General features: G+C 38.6%; 1 protein-coding gene across 10 annotated transcripts in view; it reads right to left on the bottom strand.

The window, feature by feature from the left end:
- Nucleotides 1-15,376, bottom strand: part of ROBO2 (roundabout guidance receptor 2) — a 557,240-nt gene that overhangs the window by 150,955 nt on the left and 390,909 nt on the right. For all 10 annotated transcript variants that reach the window (XM_016201743.2, XM_016201744.2, XM_016201747.2 and 7 more), the window contains exons 3-4: nucleotides 6,252-6,409; nucleotides 3,485-3,605 (exon numbers count right to left, since the gene is read on the bottom strand). In XM_016201743.2, coding sequence (XP_016057229.2) covers nucleotides 3,485-3,605; nucleotides 6,252-6,409 — 279 coding nt within the window. The remainder of the gene's footprint in view (nucleotides 1-3,484; nucleotides 3,606-6,251; nucleotides 6,410-15,376) is intronic.

Genomic DNA, 15,376 nt, shown 5'->3' with positions numbered 1-15,376 from the left:
GAAATAAATCCCAAGAGAAAAAGATAAAACAGGCTTGCAGGAATATTTAAAGGTGAGGAGTGAGTGAGTGAGTGAGAGTGTGTGTGTGTGTGTGTGTGTTGGAAAGCTAGGCGGGGGCAACGTTTTTCTGTATTTCATTATAAGTTTTGTAATACTTCTAGTGTCTATTAGAAATGTGACATATAACTTTTTTTCATGTATTACTTTGATAAACATTTAAAAAATCATTTGGAAAATATTCATGTTATTTTTAGTTGTTTTTTAATACCAGTTAAATTTTGGATAACAGAAGTCCCATACCTAACCATTGGTATAAACTTAGGTAATTTAATTCTAGTTTCTCTGCCTTTAGAATCCTGGAAATTTAACTGACATATGTAAAGTGCTACGGAGTATTCTATTTTTAAAAAAATTGATTTTAGAGAAGGTGAGAGAGAGACAGAGAGACAGAGAGAGAAATCCAGTGCCTCTGGAAGGCATCCTGATAGGGGATGGAACCCACAACCTAGGTATGTGCCCGGACCAGAAATGGAACCTACCACCTTTTAGTGTATAGGGTGATGATTCAGCCAACTGAGCCACACCAGCCAAGGCGGGAATATTCTTTATAAAGGCATCTAGGCCCTCCCATAGATTTTATCGTCCATTTACACTATGATGCCTATTTATAATTTTTAGATTTGGTATCTCCTACTTAACTAGGATCGTATTTTATGGCCACCAAATATCAAAGAAGAACAAACAGAATAAATGATTCATGGAGTATGATATAGTAAAATTTTGAACATTAAGTTCCATTGATCAGGGCAGATCTTGAAAATATAAGTTATAATTTTCAAACTTAAAACCATCTAAGTCCAGAACTACTATTAGAGAATCATAATTCTTGCAGATGACTGTTATACTGGCAAAGACCCTTTATTTTTCTTGCCATTTATAAGTGAATCATATTTCTGAACAATTAAACATTATCAGTTACCTTTTCTGTATTATACATCGTAAAGCAAAGATAGGGGTTGCAAAGGACATTTACAAATGTTCTATAGCTACAGAGTCGTTTTAGTAGCCAGGTTTTTTATAGCAGAATTCCTGCTACATGAAAATGAAGTTGAGAGACTAGAGGGAGATAGTGTAACTACTTTTACTTTTCTAAACTTAGATCAGAGGTGATAATTCTAACAATGATAAAATATAAAGAGGTTTAACAGAAAACATGAGCTGGGTGCAAAACCACCAGAATAAAATAAGGAAGGCTCCTGATCCAGAACATGCTGGTTGTTTTATTTTCTCTAAGACTGGGGAATAAGCTACAGAAGGGGTCTCTCGCGTGCAGTGCTTGTCACATCCTGGGTTTGGACCATCACTACTGTTTTTATCTTTTATTTCTGGGTTTGGATGCTGTTTTCTTATCAATAATGGAATTTTAGTTTTTCCCCCTCAATATAATATTGTACTTATAACCTCTTAGGTCAGTTCTGACTAGTTTACACCATCAGATAAACGTTTCTCAGCTTCCCTAAATCAATTCTTCCCGAGGAACTGCCTCTAGACAAATTCAATCTCTTTGCTTTATAGCTATTTTCAAAATAATTTAGAAGCTCCCCTGTAACTCCTGACATGTTTAGGGATTCCTGGACTTCTCCTCATGTCTTTAGGTAGATATTTCATAGCACAATTGCATTTTGGTAAGTCTAATTGCTGGGGTAATGAGATTAAACACTTTCCGTTTCCTTCGGAAGGCAGTAAATACTGGTCATGCGACATTTCTGTGTTCCAAAGCTGTGGTACTTATGGAAAAAAAGAGCATGAGTGTTTCTTGAAATGGAATGGCTGTTCTTGTGGGTTTTCAATGCTAACGTTTAGTGACCACTAATTTTATATATTGCCAGACAAAACTGTATTTTATTCATTACAGAGTGAAACACATTTGGGGGCTCTCAGAGATGACTGCATGAAATGTAATGGAAAACTGATGCTTGCCTGAGCTCTGCAGGACAGAAATTTACGTGCATACTTTGAACGATTTTATTTTTGCTCTTCAATTCCTTTAACGAATGAGATTTCTCCAGGTTTTGCCATTTGGGACTTCAAGCTGCTTAGTATCCGCAAGGAGTATTAGCCGAGATTACTCGGTGCTCAGAGTGATTGAAAGAGAGAGGCCTGCACTCTGGTACATATTCATAAAGCGCACCCCGATGCTCCAATGTAATTAGAATAGGAGCAAGGCTCCTTTTTGCAGAGGACCTCCCTTTACACCATGGGGCGGCACTTCCCAAACTACCAAAGAAGTTTCTTTAGGGACTTATGCAGGATTCTGATGCTAACCTCAAGCGTGTTCTGAAATTATGGCCAAAAATAAGATACTGTCATATGCATAGAACCAGAAGATTCTTTTACTGGCACACAAAAAGTAATTTAAAAATCACAATAATCTCTTCTATGTGGAAAAGAAAGTCACATAATATCTGCAATACTGAATTTTTAAATTAAGATACAGCTATTCACACACAAATATACTTAAATATATGTGTGCATATACGTGTGTGTGTGCATGTGTGCGGTGTGTGTGTGCATATACATAATATATATCTCCATACAGAGATTTGAATGGGACTTTGATGTCTTCTAAAGGAATGTTTCATTTTCTAGTATCTTTAGAATCCTTGTTTCTCCCAGCTTTCTGTCATCTCATTTCTCTTTCAGTTTTCCACAGCTACCCTGCAGTATTTTTCTTATTTTTGTTTATTCAGCCATCTTTATGATACACAGCTTTCTCTTTCTTAATGCTTTCTCCACCGCTTCTCTGATACAGATTTACCAGGTTTTAACTGATTAAGTAAAGTACCCCAGCTAAAGAGTTCTTTGGTTCTTAAAGTTGAAGAAACATAAATATCATAGCAAAATTATTTTTCTCTCTCTAATTTTGATTGTGTGTGTGCATGTATATATATACGTGTATATATATGTATATATATATTCTTTTAATAATAAGTTAAAACTCCAAATACCTCTATTTGAAATTTTTAAAAGTAGGGAAAACTAAAATGTCTTTGTATTACATTCTCTAACTTAAAAAACAAAACAAAAACATAAAACACACACAAAAGCCTTACCCTTTGTCTTGCACATAATAAAAACTTGTTAAATGCTTCATAGTAGAATAAGTGATAAACTTTAGATGTATAAAACATCTCAAATAAATTTTGAGAAAGAGCAATTGTTTACATTCCGATAAAAGGCAAGCTCCTATAAATATATGAATAGAGTAGGTGAATTAACATTTCAAACGCCTTCTTTTTCTTCCCATCAAAGATTTCATCTGGGAGACAGAACAGGAAAACAACAATTCCAGTCTGTCACTGCTCAGCACAAGTCATAAAAAACTGTCCCTATATGGCTTGGTGTTCAGTACTAACAAAAAATTCTTAAAAACAAATGGAAAGTTGATATAAATAGCAATTTATAATTTAAAAGAGAGTTTTACCAAAGACAGTCAGCTCTGCTGGATCACTGTCTCTTTCTCCCACCATATTGGTGCCAACACAAGTATACATCCCTGCATCACTTTTTCTGGTATTGGAAATCATCAGTTTTCCACCACGGATCTGTAAAAATTTAAAAAAAAAGAAAGAAAGAAAAGAAAAAAGAAAATGAAAAAGTCACTAATAAATAATTTTGAATATTTAAGCACAGCATTTGTATTTCCTGATGGAAATAGGTCAGTGTCTAGGACTCAGAACTCTCCCACTATTTTGACATTTGCATGTGTTCTTTCTTTTCTTAAATTCTCCCCCAATGTAAGCCTTCAGTTCCCTTTCTTTAGAATACTTCTATAAGGCAGCCCTCATCTCCTGCCTGGTCTTATTTTGAGTCTTGTGTCTGCCCCCATTAAACACCAATGGTTGGTCTTCACTCTCTGATTTGGTTGGATGAATTAACACTGTCATCAGAAAAGATCACTAGATATCTTCCTTGGATAGTGAAATGAAATCCATCCGACTCAGAAGGATTCCACAAGTATTTACTGAATACTTCTATGGGCTGGGCAGTTGTCTAGGCACTTGAGATTCAGTAGTAATCCAAATATAAAAATTTCTGCCTTCATGTAGATTACAGTGTAGTTGTTTGTATTAATTGTCTTTGTCTTAACTTTATGTGATAATTTTTGAAGAGCAGAGCAGGTTGTATAAAAACAGATTAATTTTTTTGAATGATGACTATGAGTTGGTACAAATCATTGGTTTTTAATAGCTGCTCTCTCAATGTCTTACATCAGAAGCATTTATTGACTGAATAAACAAATGTAATAATGTTAAAATGTGTATTTGTCAAAGGGGACATTAAAGGAAAATTAGGTTTTCAGTAAGTGTACCATTAACTCATAGCTTCTTTTTCAATTTTCTTTTTTGTATTTACTTAATCCAATAATCTTCACTTCACAATGATTGAGTATTCTTAAAGAGATATGAGATAAGAAAATGCTCTTTCCTTTGTTAATTTTTAAATTCATAGGCAAATAAAACTCATGTAGTTATGTTCTCAGCAGAGATATTTCAGGCTCTAAAACTTGTCATGTCCTAGAAGGGAATTTCTTACTTTGTTTTCTTTTTACCTGGGAAGAAAAGACGTTCGACATGTTCTGAATTCCATACAGTAGAGTGTAATGAACTCTTAAGTTATAAAAATGACCATGGAGGCTTGGCCTTCTCCCCTGGAAGCCGAGTTTGGCAATATGACTTGATTTAATCAACGAAACTAAAGCAAGCTTTCACCAGAAGGAAGGTGCTTGCACATTGGGACTTGCCTTCTCTTGCTGCAGCTGGAACCCTGAGACCACCATGGGAACCAGCCTGAGTTAGCCTGCTGGACAATTAGAGGCTCTGAGGAGAGGGAAGATGCCCAGCTGAAAGCCAGTGAAGTTGTAAATTTATTCTAGATCATTCAGTTGTCAGCCACAGCAGCATGAAGAAGCCTAGCAAAGATTAGCCATGCTGGCCCAAGCCAAGAGCTATCAGCTTAGCCACAGAACCATAGTCTAAATAAAATGGTTATTATAGGCCACTGTGTTTTGAGGTGGTTTGTTACAAAGCAAAAGTAAATGACACAAACATGAGCTAGAAACCCTTGAACATTGATTGCATTCCATCACCAGGAGCACATTTTCATAACTTTGGTACCCAAGCATCGACCACTAGCAACCAAATTCTCAGGGCAGTGTAGATCCTCAGAATGAAAACAGTTCATGCCAGGATCACATGAACACACATTGTGATCTCTTACATGGCCTCTCTGGTTCTTTGTTATGATTCCATCACATGTGCACACTGGAAAAAAATCCTCATTTATTAGAGAGTTTTAAAGATAATAGACACTTAGACTATATGAATTTTTGATAGAAATGGAACATTTTTTTCAGTTACATGAGATATTACTAATTTAAATATATTTATTCTCAATTATTGTACTGAATACAAAAAATTATACTAAGAATAATGTCAGATGGTTGAGGCATTATCTATTGTTTCAGGGGACTATTTTTCACAAACTTCACATACAAATGTTGAGCAGACTTCCTGAAAAAATAAAATAATTATATGCTATTCCTTTACCTACCTCTTTACCATTTTCTGGATGTTTTATTTTGAATATTAATAAACTGAGGCACCTGATTACCAATTTCCCTTGAAAACATACTATTTTTCTACAAGAGCTAAATTGCAGAACCAGCCAGTAATTTTTACTTTGTATCTCTAAATTTTTAAATGGATTCATGAATAAAAGTTTAGTTATAAATATTATCAATTTGGAAAAAATTGGAAAAGTGTTTGAGATATTTATCACCTCCAATTATTTCCTCTTATAATTTTTAAAATAGTGCAAAAAGAAATGTTCTAGTTAATATGGTTTATGGCCATCATTTACACTTTAACACTCACAAACTGCATGAGCAATAGATGCATCTGAAGACCTTAAAAAGAGCTGAGACTGCAATATTGAACAGCAAATATTCAAGTTGGTGAATTCTTAATCTGTTATGTACACTTGATTTATATAATTTTTCTCTTTGAAACCTCATTCCAAAGTTATTGTTCTTGGTTTCCCCTTTTTCAGTCCTTTCAATACACTATAAAAGGTAGTTAGGATTCAAATGCAGTTCGACAATTTTATTCACTCTAAATAAAATGAGAAAACACATCAGTTTTAAGACTTGAGATTCAGTCTCTCTAGGCATTCATTTTAATTTCACTCACACTTATTCTTTCCTCCTTGTCATCAATTCGAACTTTGTCTTTTTTCCAGTAGATGGTGGGCTCCGGGTGTCCCCGAGGAGGCTGGCACTCCAGGATCGCAGGCTCTCCAGCTGCCACCACAACATCTGTGGGATTTTGCCGGAAGTCATCTCGTAACACTGGAGAAAAACAATTGTAGTAAAAGAAAACTCAATGAAAGTCACTTTAACTCTTTCTCTTATAAAAGGTAACTTCAAGTCTTATTTACTTTGTTCTAAAAAAAATTGCCAGAACATTTACTGAGAGCATAGCCATGCCCAACTTAAAATATTCTACAGCCTCCCGGCTAGCGTGGCTCAGGGGTTGAGCATCGACCTAGGATCCAGGAGATAGAGGTTCGATTCCCGGTCAGGGCACTTGCCCAGGTTTTGGGCTCTATCCCCAGTTGGGGGCGTGCAGGGGGCAGCCGGTCAATGACTCTCTCATCATTGATGTTTCTTTCTCTCTCCCTCTTCCTTCCTCTCTCTGAAATCAATAAAAATGTATTTAAAAAAATATTCTAGAGCCAACCTAAATGTTCATCAACAGGAAAATGGTTAACTGTGAAAATGTACCTTCGCTATAAAATCTTATTTAAAAACAAGGTAAGTCTAAGGAAAATAAAATGAGAAATGCTCATGATATAGTTCATAAATAATTATATTATCCATAATAAAGCTCAAAGTACAAAACTTTATGTAGTATGATCCTATCTTCTATTTTAAAAGTACACATACATATATGTATATAAACACATTAAAATAAATTGTCAAATTATACTGAAAAGCCTGAAACAAGTCATGTGCACATGGCCTGTGAGCACGAAGGCCTGTCTGCCTGGGAGGGGAAGCGGGTGGAGATCTCTGAGAAGGCCTTTCCCCGGGACAGGAACGTGGACAAGATCCCCACTGCTGTCCCTGTCCTTCCGAACACAGACTCATCATGCAGCGCCCCGGCACCCACACACAGGGCTGCATTTTCATCCTCTCTGCGTCTCCACCTGCAGAGCGACATCTGGGCAGCGTGGCATTGGGAGCAGAGATGCCCCTTGCAGCAGTCTGCCATCTGAATGTCACCCCTTCCGTGAGAACAGCAGGCTGGGCCTGCACTGTAACCTCCGAAAATCCGGCACGCCTGGCTCTCCAAAGGTCACCTCTCTATCTATCTGTGTGCCCTTCCTTCCACTGGGGACATGAAAAGCCCCGAGAAAGAACTTGGCCCTATCCGATGGCAGAGCGCCGAGTTCATTTAGCAAATAAGGGCAAACATTCAAAAAAGTAGTTGAGACCAGCAAATACGTCACATACCTCCACCGCCTCTGTTTCTCCTAACTCGCTTAACTTTTTTTCTGTTCTTTAATATTCCAGCACTGACAAGTGTGTTTCCTAAGTGTGTCTATGGGTAAAACAGAAATACATACACTCACACACGTGTGTGTATATGTATATGTAGCATACATGCCTATACACACATATACACACACATACACACACATATATACGTGTGTGTATATATATATATATATATATATATTGGCCAAGCTATATGAAGTCAAAATTAAGCAGTTTGCGCTAGCCCGTTACATAAATCACCTGCTGTAAATGTGGATTTGGCAAAACCCACTGCCTTTGGTGTCCTGTAAGGAGACCCACTTCAGCCTCTGATTCTTTCTTGGGCCAAGTCTCTCCGTTAATTGTCACTTTCCAAATAAATAGAAATCCCCTGTCCTGAAAATAGCTCGAGAGAGAGAACTGAGTGACTTTTAGGGCTTTTCTTCTCTCGTCTCCTGCAAAACCTCCCCTAACTTGGTTTTCCATCTTAATGAAGTCGGGGCCCTTCAGGAGATTAGAGAAGCTTGTCTCCTACTGAAGGCGCAGTGAGAAAGAAATCAGCACAAATTGCTCACTCTCGGTTTATAAGCTGATTAATTTACTGCTTTGGCTGCTGAGGAAATGTGTTCCATTCTAGCACGGTGAACTGTGCATTTTTTTGGTTTTCTTGTCTGACTGGCAGGGAAGGTGTGATTTATTTGCGTAAGGATTTGCCTCTGAATGAGCTGAGAAGTGTGCGTTTCAGTGTGACATTCGGGGCAGGGGGCTGAGAAGGGGTTTGTGGTTCCTTCTTGCAGGTAAATCCTCCTGGGAGAGCAAGCTGGTGACTCATTTATATTCTAAATACAGAACAGCTGCCTATTTATGCAATGTTAAGACGTGCGAAAATATGGTAACAAGGTGGTGAGCACCCCTACAATATCCGGTGCTGGCAGCAAATGGTGTTTTGGCAGGCCCTCAATCTGTTCCAAAATGACACATCGGGCCAGTTGAAGGACCTTCTCCAGAGCTGGACTCCTAACAATTGACAGGCCAAAAAGCCTCTACTCAAACGGTACTTAAGACCATCGCCGGGCATTCAGAAACACGGTGCTACATCAATTTGCAACGTGACAAAGTAAGGGGGGAAAGGGTCCTTTGACGTGGGAGATGAAAAAGAGAAAAATGCCATAACAAACTAAGGACCCCTCCTCTTAGACAATGCACCGTGTGTTTACGGCATTCACACAAAAAGAAAATGACTCCGTTTTGCCAGTGAAGCCAAGAAATCTAACATCAACTGTAATTTTAGGCTTTTCGACTATTCACCCAGAGAGTGGGGAGAGATAATACGATAATTGGTACTGTACCCTCTTCAACTGGTAAAAGGCTCTTGGGGGCTTGCATAGTGTTCAGTTAATTCGTTTTTTGTTCAGTGATATCATTTCTTTTACCTGAAGGCTTTGGGATAACAAAATGTGTCTCTTCTCTCTTTCTCTCAAGTAAAGCATTCGAGAGAAAAGCTCCTTCTCGCAGGTTCTATCACAGCAAACAGAGAACTTGCTCTCAGGGCAAAGTCAAGTCATTTTTACACTTCTCAAATTTTTACGGACCTATGTGTTCTGATATTTGCTTATATGTTTCTGAGGTTTGCACATCCGTTCATAAACATAAGCAATTAAAATGAAATTGCGTTTATTGTTTTCAAATTTTGAGTTAATTTTTGATTCTGTCCTGGATTTTGCAGGTAATGAGGAATAGGAGGTGTTCTCTATAGTAAAGGATTCAAGTATGTTGGATGAAAGAAATGAAATGGTTTTGTAAATGTAGAAAGGCAGAGCAAGTCCAAATGGAGTCTATATATTTTTTTTCTCTTTTAAGTTCCCATTCTAGAAAGAACTGAAAGCCACATCTTTAATGCGGCTTGACAAGTAAGCTAATGCAAGAGCATATCAGAATATAGGCCTTCCCTAAAGTTACAAACAGGTCTTTAAATAAGGTGAAGAGAAATAAAGCTGATGAATTGAAAAACAGATGGTCAACATGACAAAAGCTGAGAGGGTATCAGTAAGTTATATTTTAAAGAAAAAAATATACTAGGCACACTATTGCTATAGTATTTGCTTACAGATCTAAGTTTATAATACAAAAATTCAAATCTCCCTGGGTAAAAAAAACACCTTAATTGACTAAAACTCAAGTATTTACTTCTGTATATGAGCTAAAACACATAAATGAGAATTCGCCCAGCTAGGCATAACCTGGATTAGGTTAAATTCTTTTCACATTGACATGCACTGTGACTTAGGAAGTTATTCTGGGAGATCGGGCATTTTTGAATGACTAGTGTGTTTGATAAAATGTAGGTTATATTTACGGCACAAAGGTTTATAGCAAATCAATTCAATTCTGCAGAAACATATTGAACACTACGATGTGCTTGGCACTGTCCCATAAAATGATTAAGGAATATCAAGCCAGAACGATGTGTCACCATGGCAGGCTTTTTTGCTAATGCTCCTCAATGGTCACCCCCTCACTTGTCTGATCCCCTCCTCTTTACTGGGGCTGGACCTCATGACCTGCCTTTAATGAACAGGATATTGCAAAGTAATTATAGGTCACTTCCAATATTAAGATATAAGAGGTTGCAACTTTCATCTTCTCATCTCTCTGTCTTTCTGTCTCTCTCTGTCCCTCTCTCTCTACCAATGTGCTTCCTCTGATCATGTGAGATGCCTTGTTGCTCAATAAGGAGGCACAATTGGCAGTGATCAGAAAGAAGTTCCCGGTCAACAGCAAGCAAGGAACTGAGGCCTTTGGTCCACCTCAAGAACCCAAATCCTGACAACAACTACATACGTACGTTTGGGAGTAGAAACTCCCCAGCTGAGCCTTCGCATAAGACCACAGCCTGACCCTCTCCTTTACTGCAGCTTTGTGAGAGATCCCACAGCACAACACCAAGCTAACCATATCTGGGTTCCTGACCACAAACAGTGCGAGAATAAACGTGAGCTGTTTTAAGCCCCTACGTTCATGGTAATTTGTTACACAGCAATAGGTCTCTAATTAGTGACCTAAAGGAGCTTCATGTCTAGTTGTGCCTTTAGAGTTTATATCTTTAATTCTTGCTTCCCCACAATCCCACATTCTTTCACTCACCAGGCCTTCTGTTCTAAATCAATACTTCTCAGGAATTATTTTTTTACTTCAAAAAATAAAGGTAAGGCAAATCATTACTCAGACATATCCATCTTAGTTTATCAAAAGAAATTAGCAATAACAATAAGATGAGACTGCATAATTAATAAGCTTTTGAAAGATAAATTTATAAATTACAAGGTACACATGCTTGCAAGGTGTTATTAAAAATGGAGAGCTTAACAATATTATTGAGAAAAGTATTCACACACACCATTGGATAGAGAAAACTATCCACAGCACACTCAGTGGATCATGAGATGGTTTCTAAAAAGGAATTGTAATTAAAAACATGATTAGCCACAGCCACTCAGAGCAACTCTGAGCACTAACTAGTCTTCTATGCTGGCAGGATCTCTCTATATATGTGCACTGAGCTCTCAGAGGGGTGTGGTCCGGGACTCCTCAGCAGAAAAACGACCACTAGTCCTAAGTGATGCTTATATGGTGCACGTTTTTATTTCTGAACACAAAATTTGAGCAAATCTTGACACTTAGAGGGATACCGAGAAGCTTTTAGCCATGCATGTAGATAACATAGGAAATTACACTGGTTTCAATAAGATTTTTTCCATGCTTTTTTGGATCAGTTGGCAAGCACACCCAACGACACGTTTGATCTCCCTATTTGAAAAGTAACTGCCCTACAATAAAAGCTAATACCTAATGAGTACACACTGTGTGCAAAATCTGGCATCATGGATCTGTAATAGCTCATTTGAAATGTAGAGTCCGAACCCTGCGTGTCTGGTTAACTAGACTCCGCAGGGTCATTATGCTAGGCTGATTTGTAGTACCGCTTTTTTCCATTTATTTTGTCCCCACTGCTCTTGTTCAGAATGCCCTTATTTCTGTTGAATTACTGAAAGAATATCCTATTTGAACTTTTTCTCTGATTTCCCTTTTAAACTCAACTAGAGCTATTATGAGTTTGCAGAAATGTAAATTTGATCACGTCAATTCCTTTTTCACAACTTTTTAAATCAGGTAAACTTCTCTTCCTAACATGATTTCAAATGCTTAGCATCAGGTCCCTGCTTATATTTCCAGGGTCATCACGGACATTTCTGCAGCCATCCTGCCTTAGACGCACAGAGAAACACCTAATTATCAGTGCACATTTCTGCTTGAAAATCTCTACCACGTGCTCCCTGTTCCCTTACATTTTCCTAGTCCTTCCATCAAACACCTACTGCTCTTTTGGTGTCCACTTCAGACTCACTCATGTGAAAAGTTTTTCCTGGCTTACTTACACTTGGCAACCCCCCCCAAAGTGCTCCCGTCTTGAAGGGCATCAGCGAGTTCGTGAGGTGTTCTTGATGGGTGGATTGATTTGATGAAGTCCTCTTAAGAGGTGTGTTGCAGTGTTTTTATTATATAAAATAAGCTACAATGTTTTAATTCGATTTTAAAACGTCATTCATACAAAAATCAATTGGGTTGGATTTAAGAGATAGTGTGTTTGACTTGCCTACCTGCGACCTCATGGATCTCTAAAATAAAAGCCAGGCAGATCAAGATGATCAGAAATCAATCACTCACATAAACCACAAAGGTTATGTGCCACCAGTAAAACTGCTAGCAGAAACTATAGTATATCACAATAAATATTACGATGAAAGAGAAAAAACTGACAGTCCTTCCTACAACTGGTGTTATGTCCTTAATCCCATGGCCACCAACACCGTCACCAGCTCTCAGTGTGGGAATGAACAGGCATAACCCCAGCCACCCGAAGCGCAGGCCTCCACTCCGCCGCTGACAGGAGCAGCTCTTCCCTGCGCACTAAGTGGCTGATGTCGGCAGCCCTGCTGTGACCCCAGGGGGAGCTCCAGCTTCAGGATGAAACCGAGGACATGAGCAGCAGGAAAAAAATCTGAGCTCCTGATGACATAACTGGACAAATCAATCTTGAGGACTGTGCAAACTGGCTTTCTAGTTACGTGATCTAAATACGTTCAGGCCAGTTTAAATGGAGTTTCCCCTTGCAACGGAAAGCTCCCCACTGAGGAGCTGTATTTTTTCTGAAGTTTTAATGGCTGGAAAGACCAAATAAACCCAAAGAGGAGTCGTCATTCACAACAGACTATTATATTTGGTACAATCAAACAAAATATGGTCGGAATGGGCAGTATAGACACCGGCTAACTAGACAATAAAATCTTATATTTAGGGAACAAGCCATAAGTGGTTTCTTGGGCACAGAAGGGGAATGGGAAAGAAATAACTCAGCGGGGAGTCATCCTGCTACCGCTGTGCAAGCTGACACTCTGGCACCTCTGCCTCGTGCTGACAATTCCAAAAAACGAGCAGCTCTCACCCATCTCTCCACTAGGCCTCCTGTGCAAGCAAATTCACCGAGCAAATGATCCAGATAAACCAGCGGCATGAATTAGAGCATGTTGAACAAACAAGGACGCCCTGTGACTTGTCCATTTTCAAATCATAGCATTTTGCGAAGCCTGGTATTCTGCAGGGAGTAAAAACACACAAGCACACAATTCGTGCAAGGGGAGTGGTGGCCAGCTCCTCAGCCAAGCCTTTATCCTGAAATCCTTTTTTTAGCACCGCTCTGTCCTCACTCACAATATAATCTGAAGTCTTGCTAAGAGAGCCAAGTCTTCCTTAATGTTTTCCATTAATGTTTAAAACTTGCTGAAGGATTCTTAGAAATCGCATGGAAACATCGTGCTCTCTGTAATTTGCATCCGTAACCTCTGTAATGCATATGTTCTCCTTGGGGACCGAGTGTTGAGATCATTCATAAACTCTTGGATCACATGTGGCACTGCAAACTGGTGACATCTGACCAAGCCAGACTCCAGGCCTGTCTCTGGCAATCATTTCCTTTGGTTTGCGTTAAGGAGCCAGCAGTTGGCATACCTTCAACACTTGGAAGTCCTATTTTAGGCAAAGCCTAGCATCTGATATTTGAAAGGGATCTGCATGCCCTATCCATTAGTTTAGGAGGAAGTTGGGGATTGAGGCTAATTAATGTTTAATCAGTTCCTCTTTTTTCTTTCTTAAAGTGCCAATGTCCACAAAATTGTTCGCATGGGACTGATGTGCTCAGAGTCACACAGAGCACCAGGGCGTGAGGACAACTCAGAGGCTGTGCCGGAACATAGTATGTGAGGAGGAGAATGCTGCCTGAATGAGGGTTTTAGCCTAAACGTGAAGGCAATGCCTTCCTTTCCTGCAGAACAAAAACCTATTCTCCACAACCCCCAACTGTTCTGCTCTGCTTGCTAAATAACCTTGTAGCACCTGCAAGTTGAGGGCTAATTCTAGGCTTGGTCACGGAGATGCCTATAACTCTGGGTATTAGAAGAAATAATACAGTGAAATTGACATTCATAACTACCCAGGCAATGTCTTTAAAAAAAGCTTTAAATAATGTTTCTCAAAATGTTTACGAAGGAGGAACACCAATGACTTCAAGCTTGTAATACTATCCCCTCCCTTCTCTAGATCTGGGTTTGGCTATAAATAAATAAACAAACACATAAATAATCATAACATCTTCGTAAGATTTACATTAACAGGATGATTGCAAATAACCATCTGTCTGCCTCTAGCTTTTCAATCTGGTTCATGTCCCATGAGCCTCAAGTCTTCAGTCAACACAGTGAGGCTGTGTGGTATCAGGAAGGCTTGTTGCAGGTTCTGGGTAGAAAGCCTTTTTTGCCCACTTTCCCATTTTTCTCCCACACCCTTCCTTTTCTCTCCCTTTTCATTTAACTCTCCTTATACCCAAAAGAAAATAAGAATTTGAGGGGATCAAATATAACATATATTTGTAAAAAAATTAATTCAATATATGTATATATTTAAATGCACATTTAGATTTAAAATATACATAAGTATATATTTAAATTCAAACTTCAGAATTATTACTGCCTTATAGTTACATCTATCAATTTGAATAAAGAATAAAGACTTATCAAGTAAATATTAATGTGCTGCTTTATTGTGGATCCCAACAGACTGCCCCTCTCCCCCTGCCTTGTTAGTCTTTATCTGAAGACATTGGCTTTTACAGGCTTCAGAGTCCGCAGAGGTACACAGTCTCAGCAGCATCTTCCAGTCCCTCCGCCCTCTCCAAGTATCAGCCTGTTATCGCTCCGATATTCCTCTCCCATGGTGTACTCTGGTGTGCATGATCACCGTGAATTACAATGCCAAGTAACTGCCAGATGTCATGAGTTATAAACTCAATAGTCTAAGGATTATTACACATTAGGGCACCCTGCAGTGCAAGGGTGTCCTGGAATTTATGTGTTATTTATTACCTATTGGCAGGGTCTCAAAGTAATCTCACCCCTGCTGATGAAATGATAGTTGGAAGGCAAAGAAGGTCAAGGTCAACCTTCCTTGTCAAGAATGCCAGTTACTTGGAAACTACTGGTGGCTTGTATTTTTTTTAATTATTATTCTTTACCTGAAACTCAACAAATCCCTGAATAAGGGGATATACACCTTTATAATGCATTTATGGGCTTTCAAGTGAATTCTGTGGATTTCACAATTTCCACGAGTTTGCCAATTTTAACAACGCATTTCTTAATCATAATCACTAGAGGTCTGATTTAA

The sequence above is a fragment of the Miniopterus natalensis genome, chromosome 6, assembly GCF_054644295.1.
Source record: "Miniopterus natalensis isolate mMinNat1 chromosome 6, mMinNat1.hap1, whole genome shotgun sequence".
NCBI classification, from domain to species: Eukaryota; Metazoa; Chordata; class Mammalia; order Chiroptera; family Miniopteridae; genus Miniopterus; species Miniopterus natalensis.
Note: the sequence above shows the minus strand (reverse complement) of the source record. Positions and strands in the feature narration are given on the sequence as shown.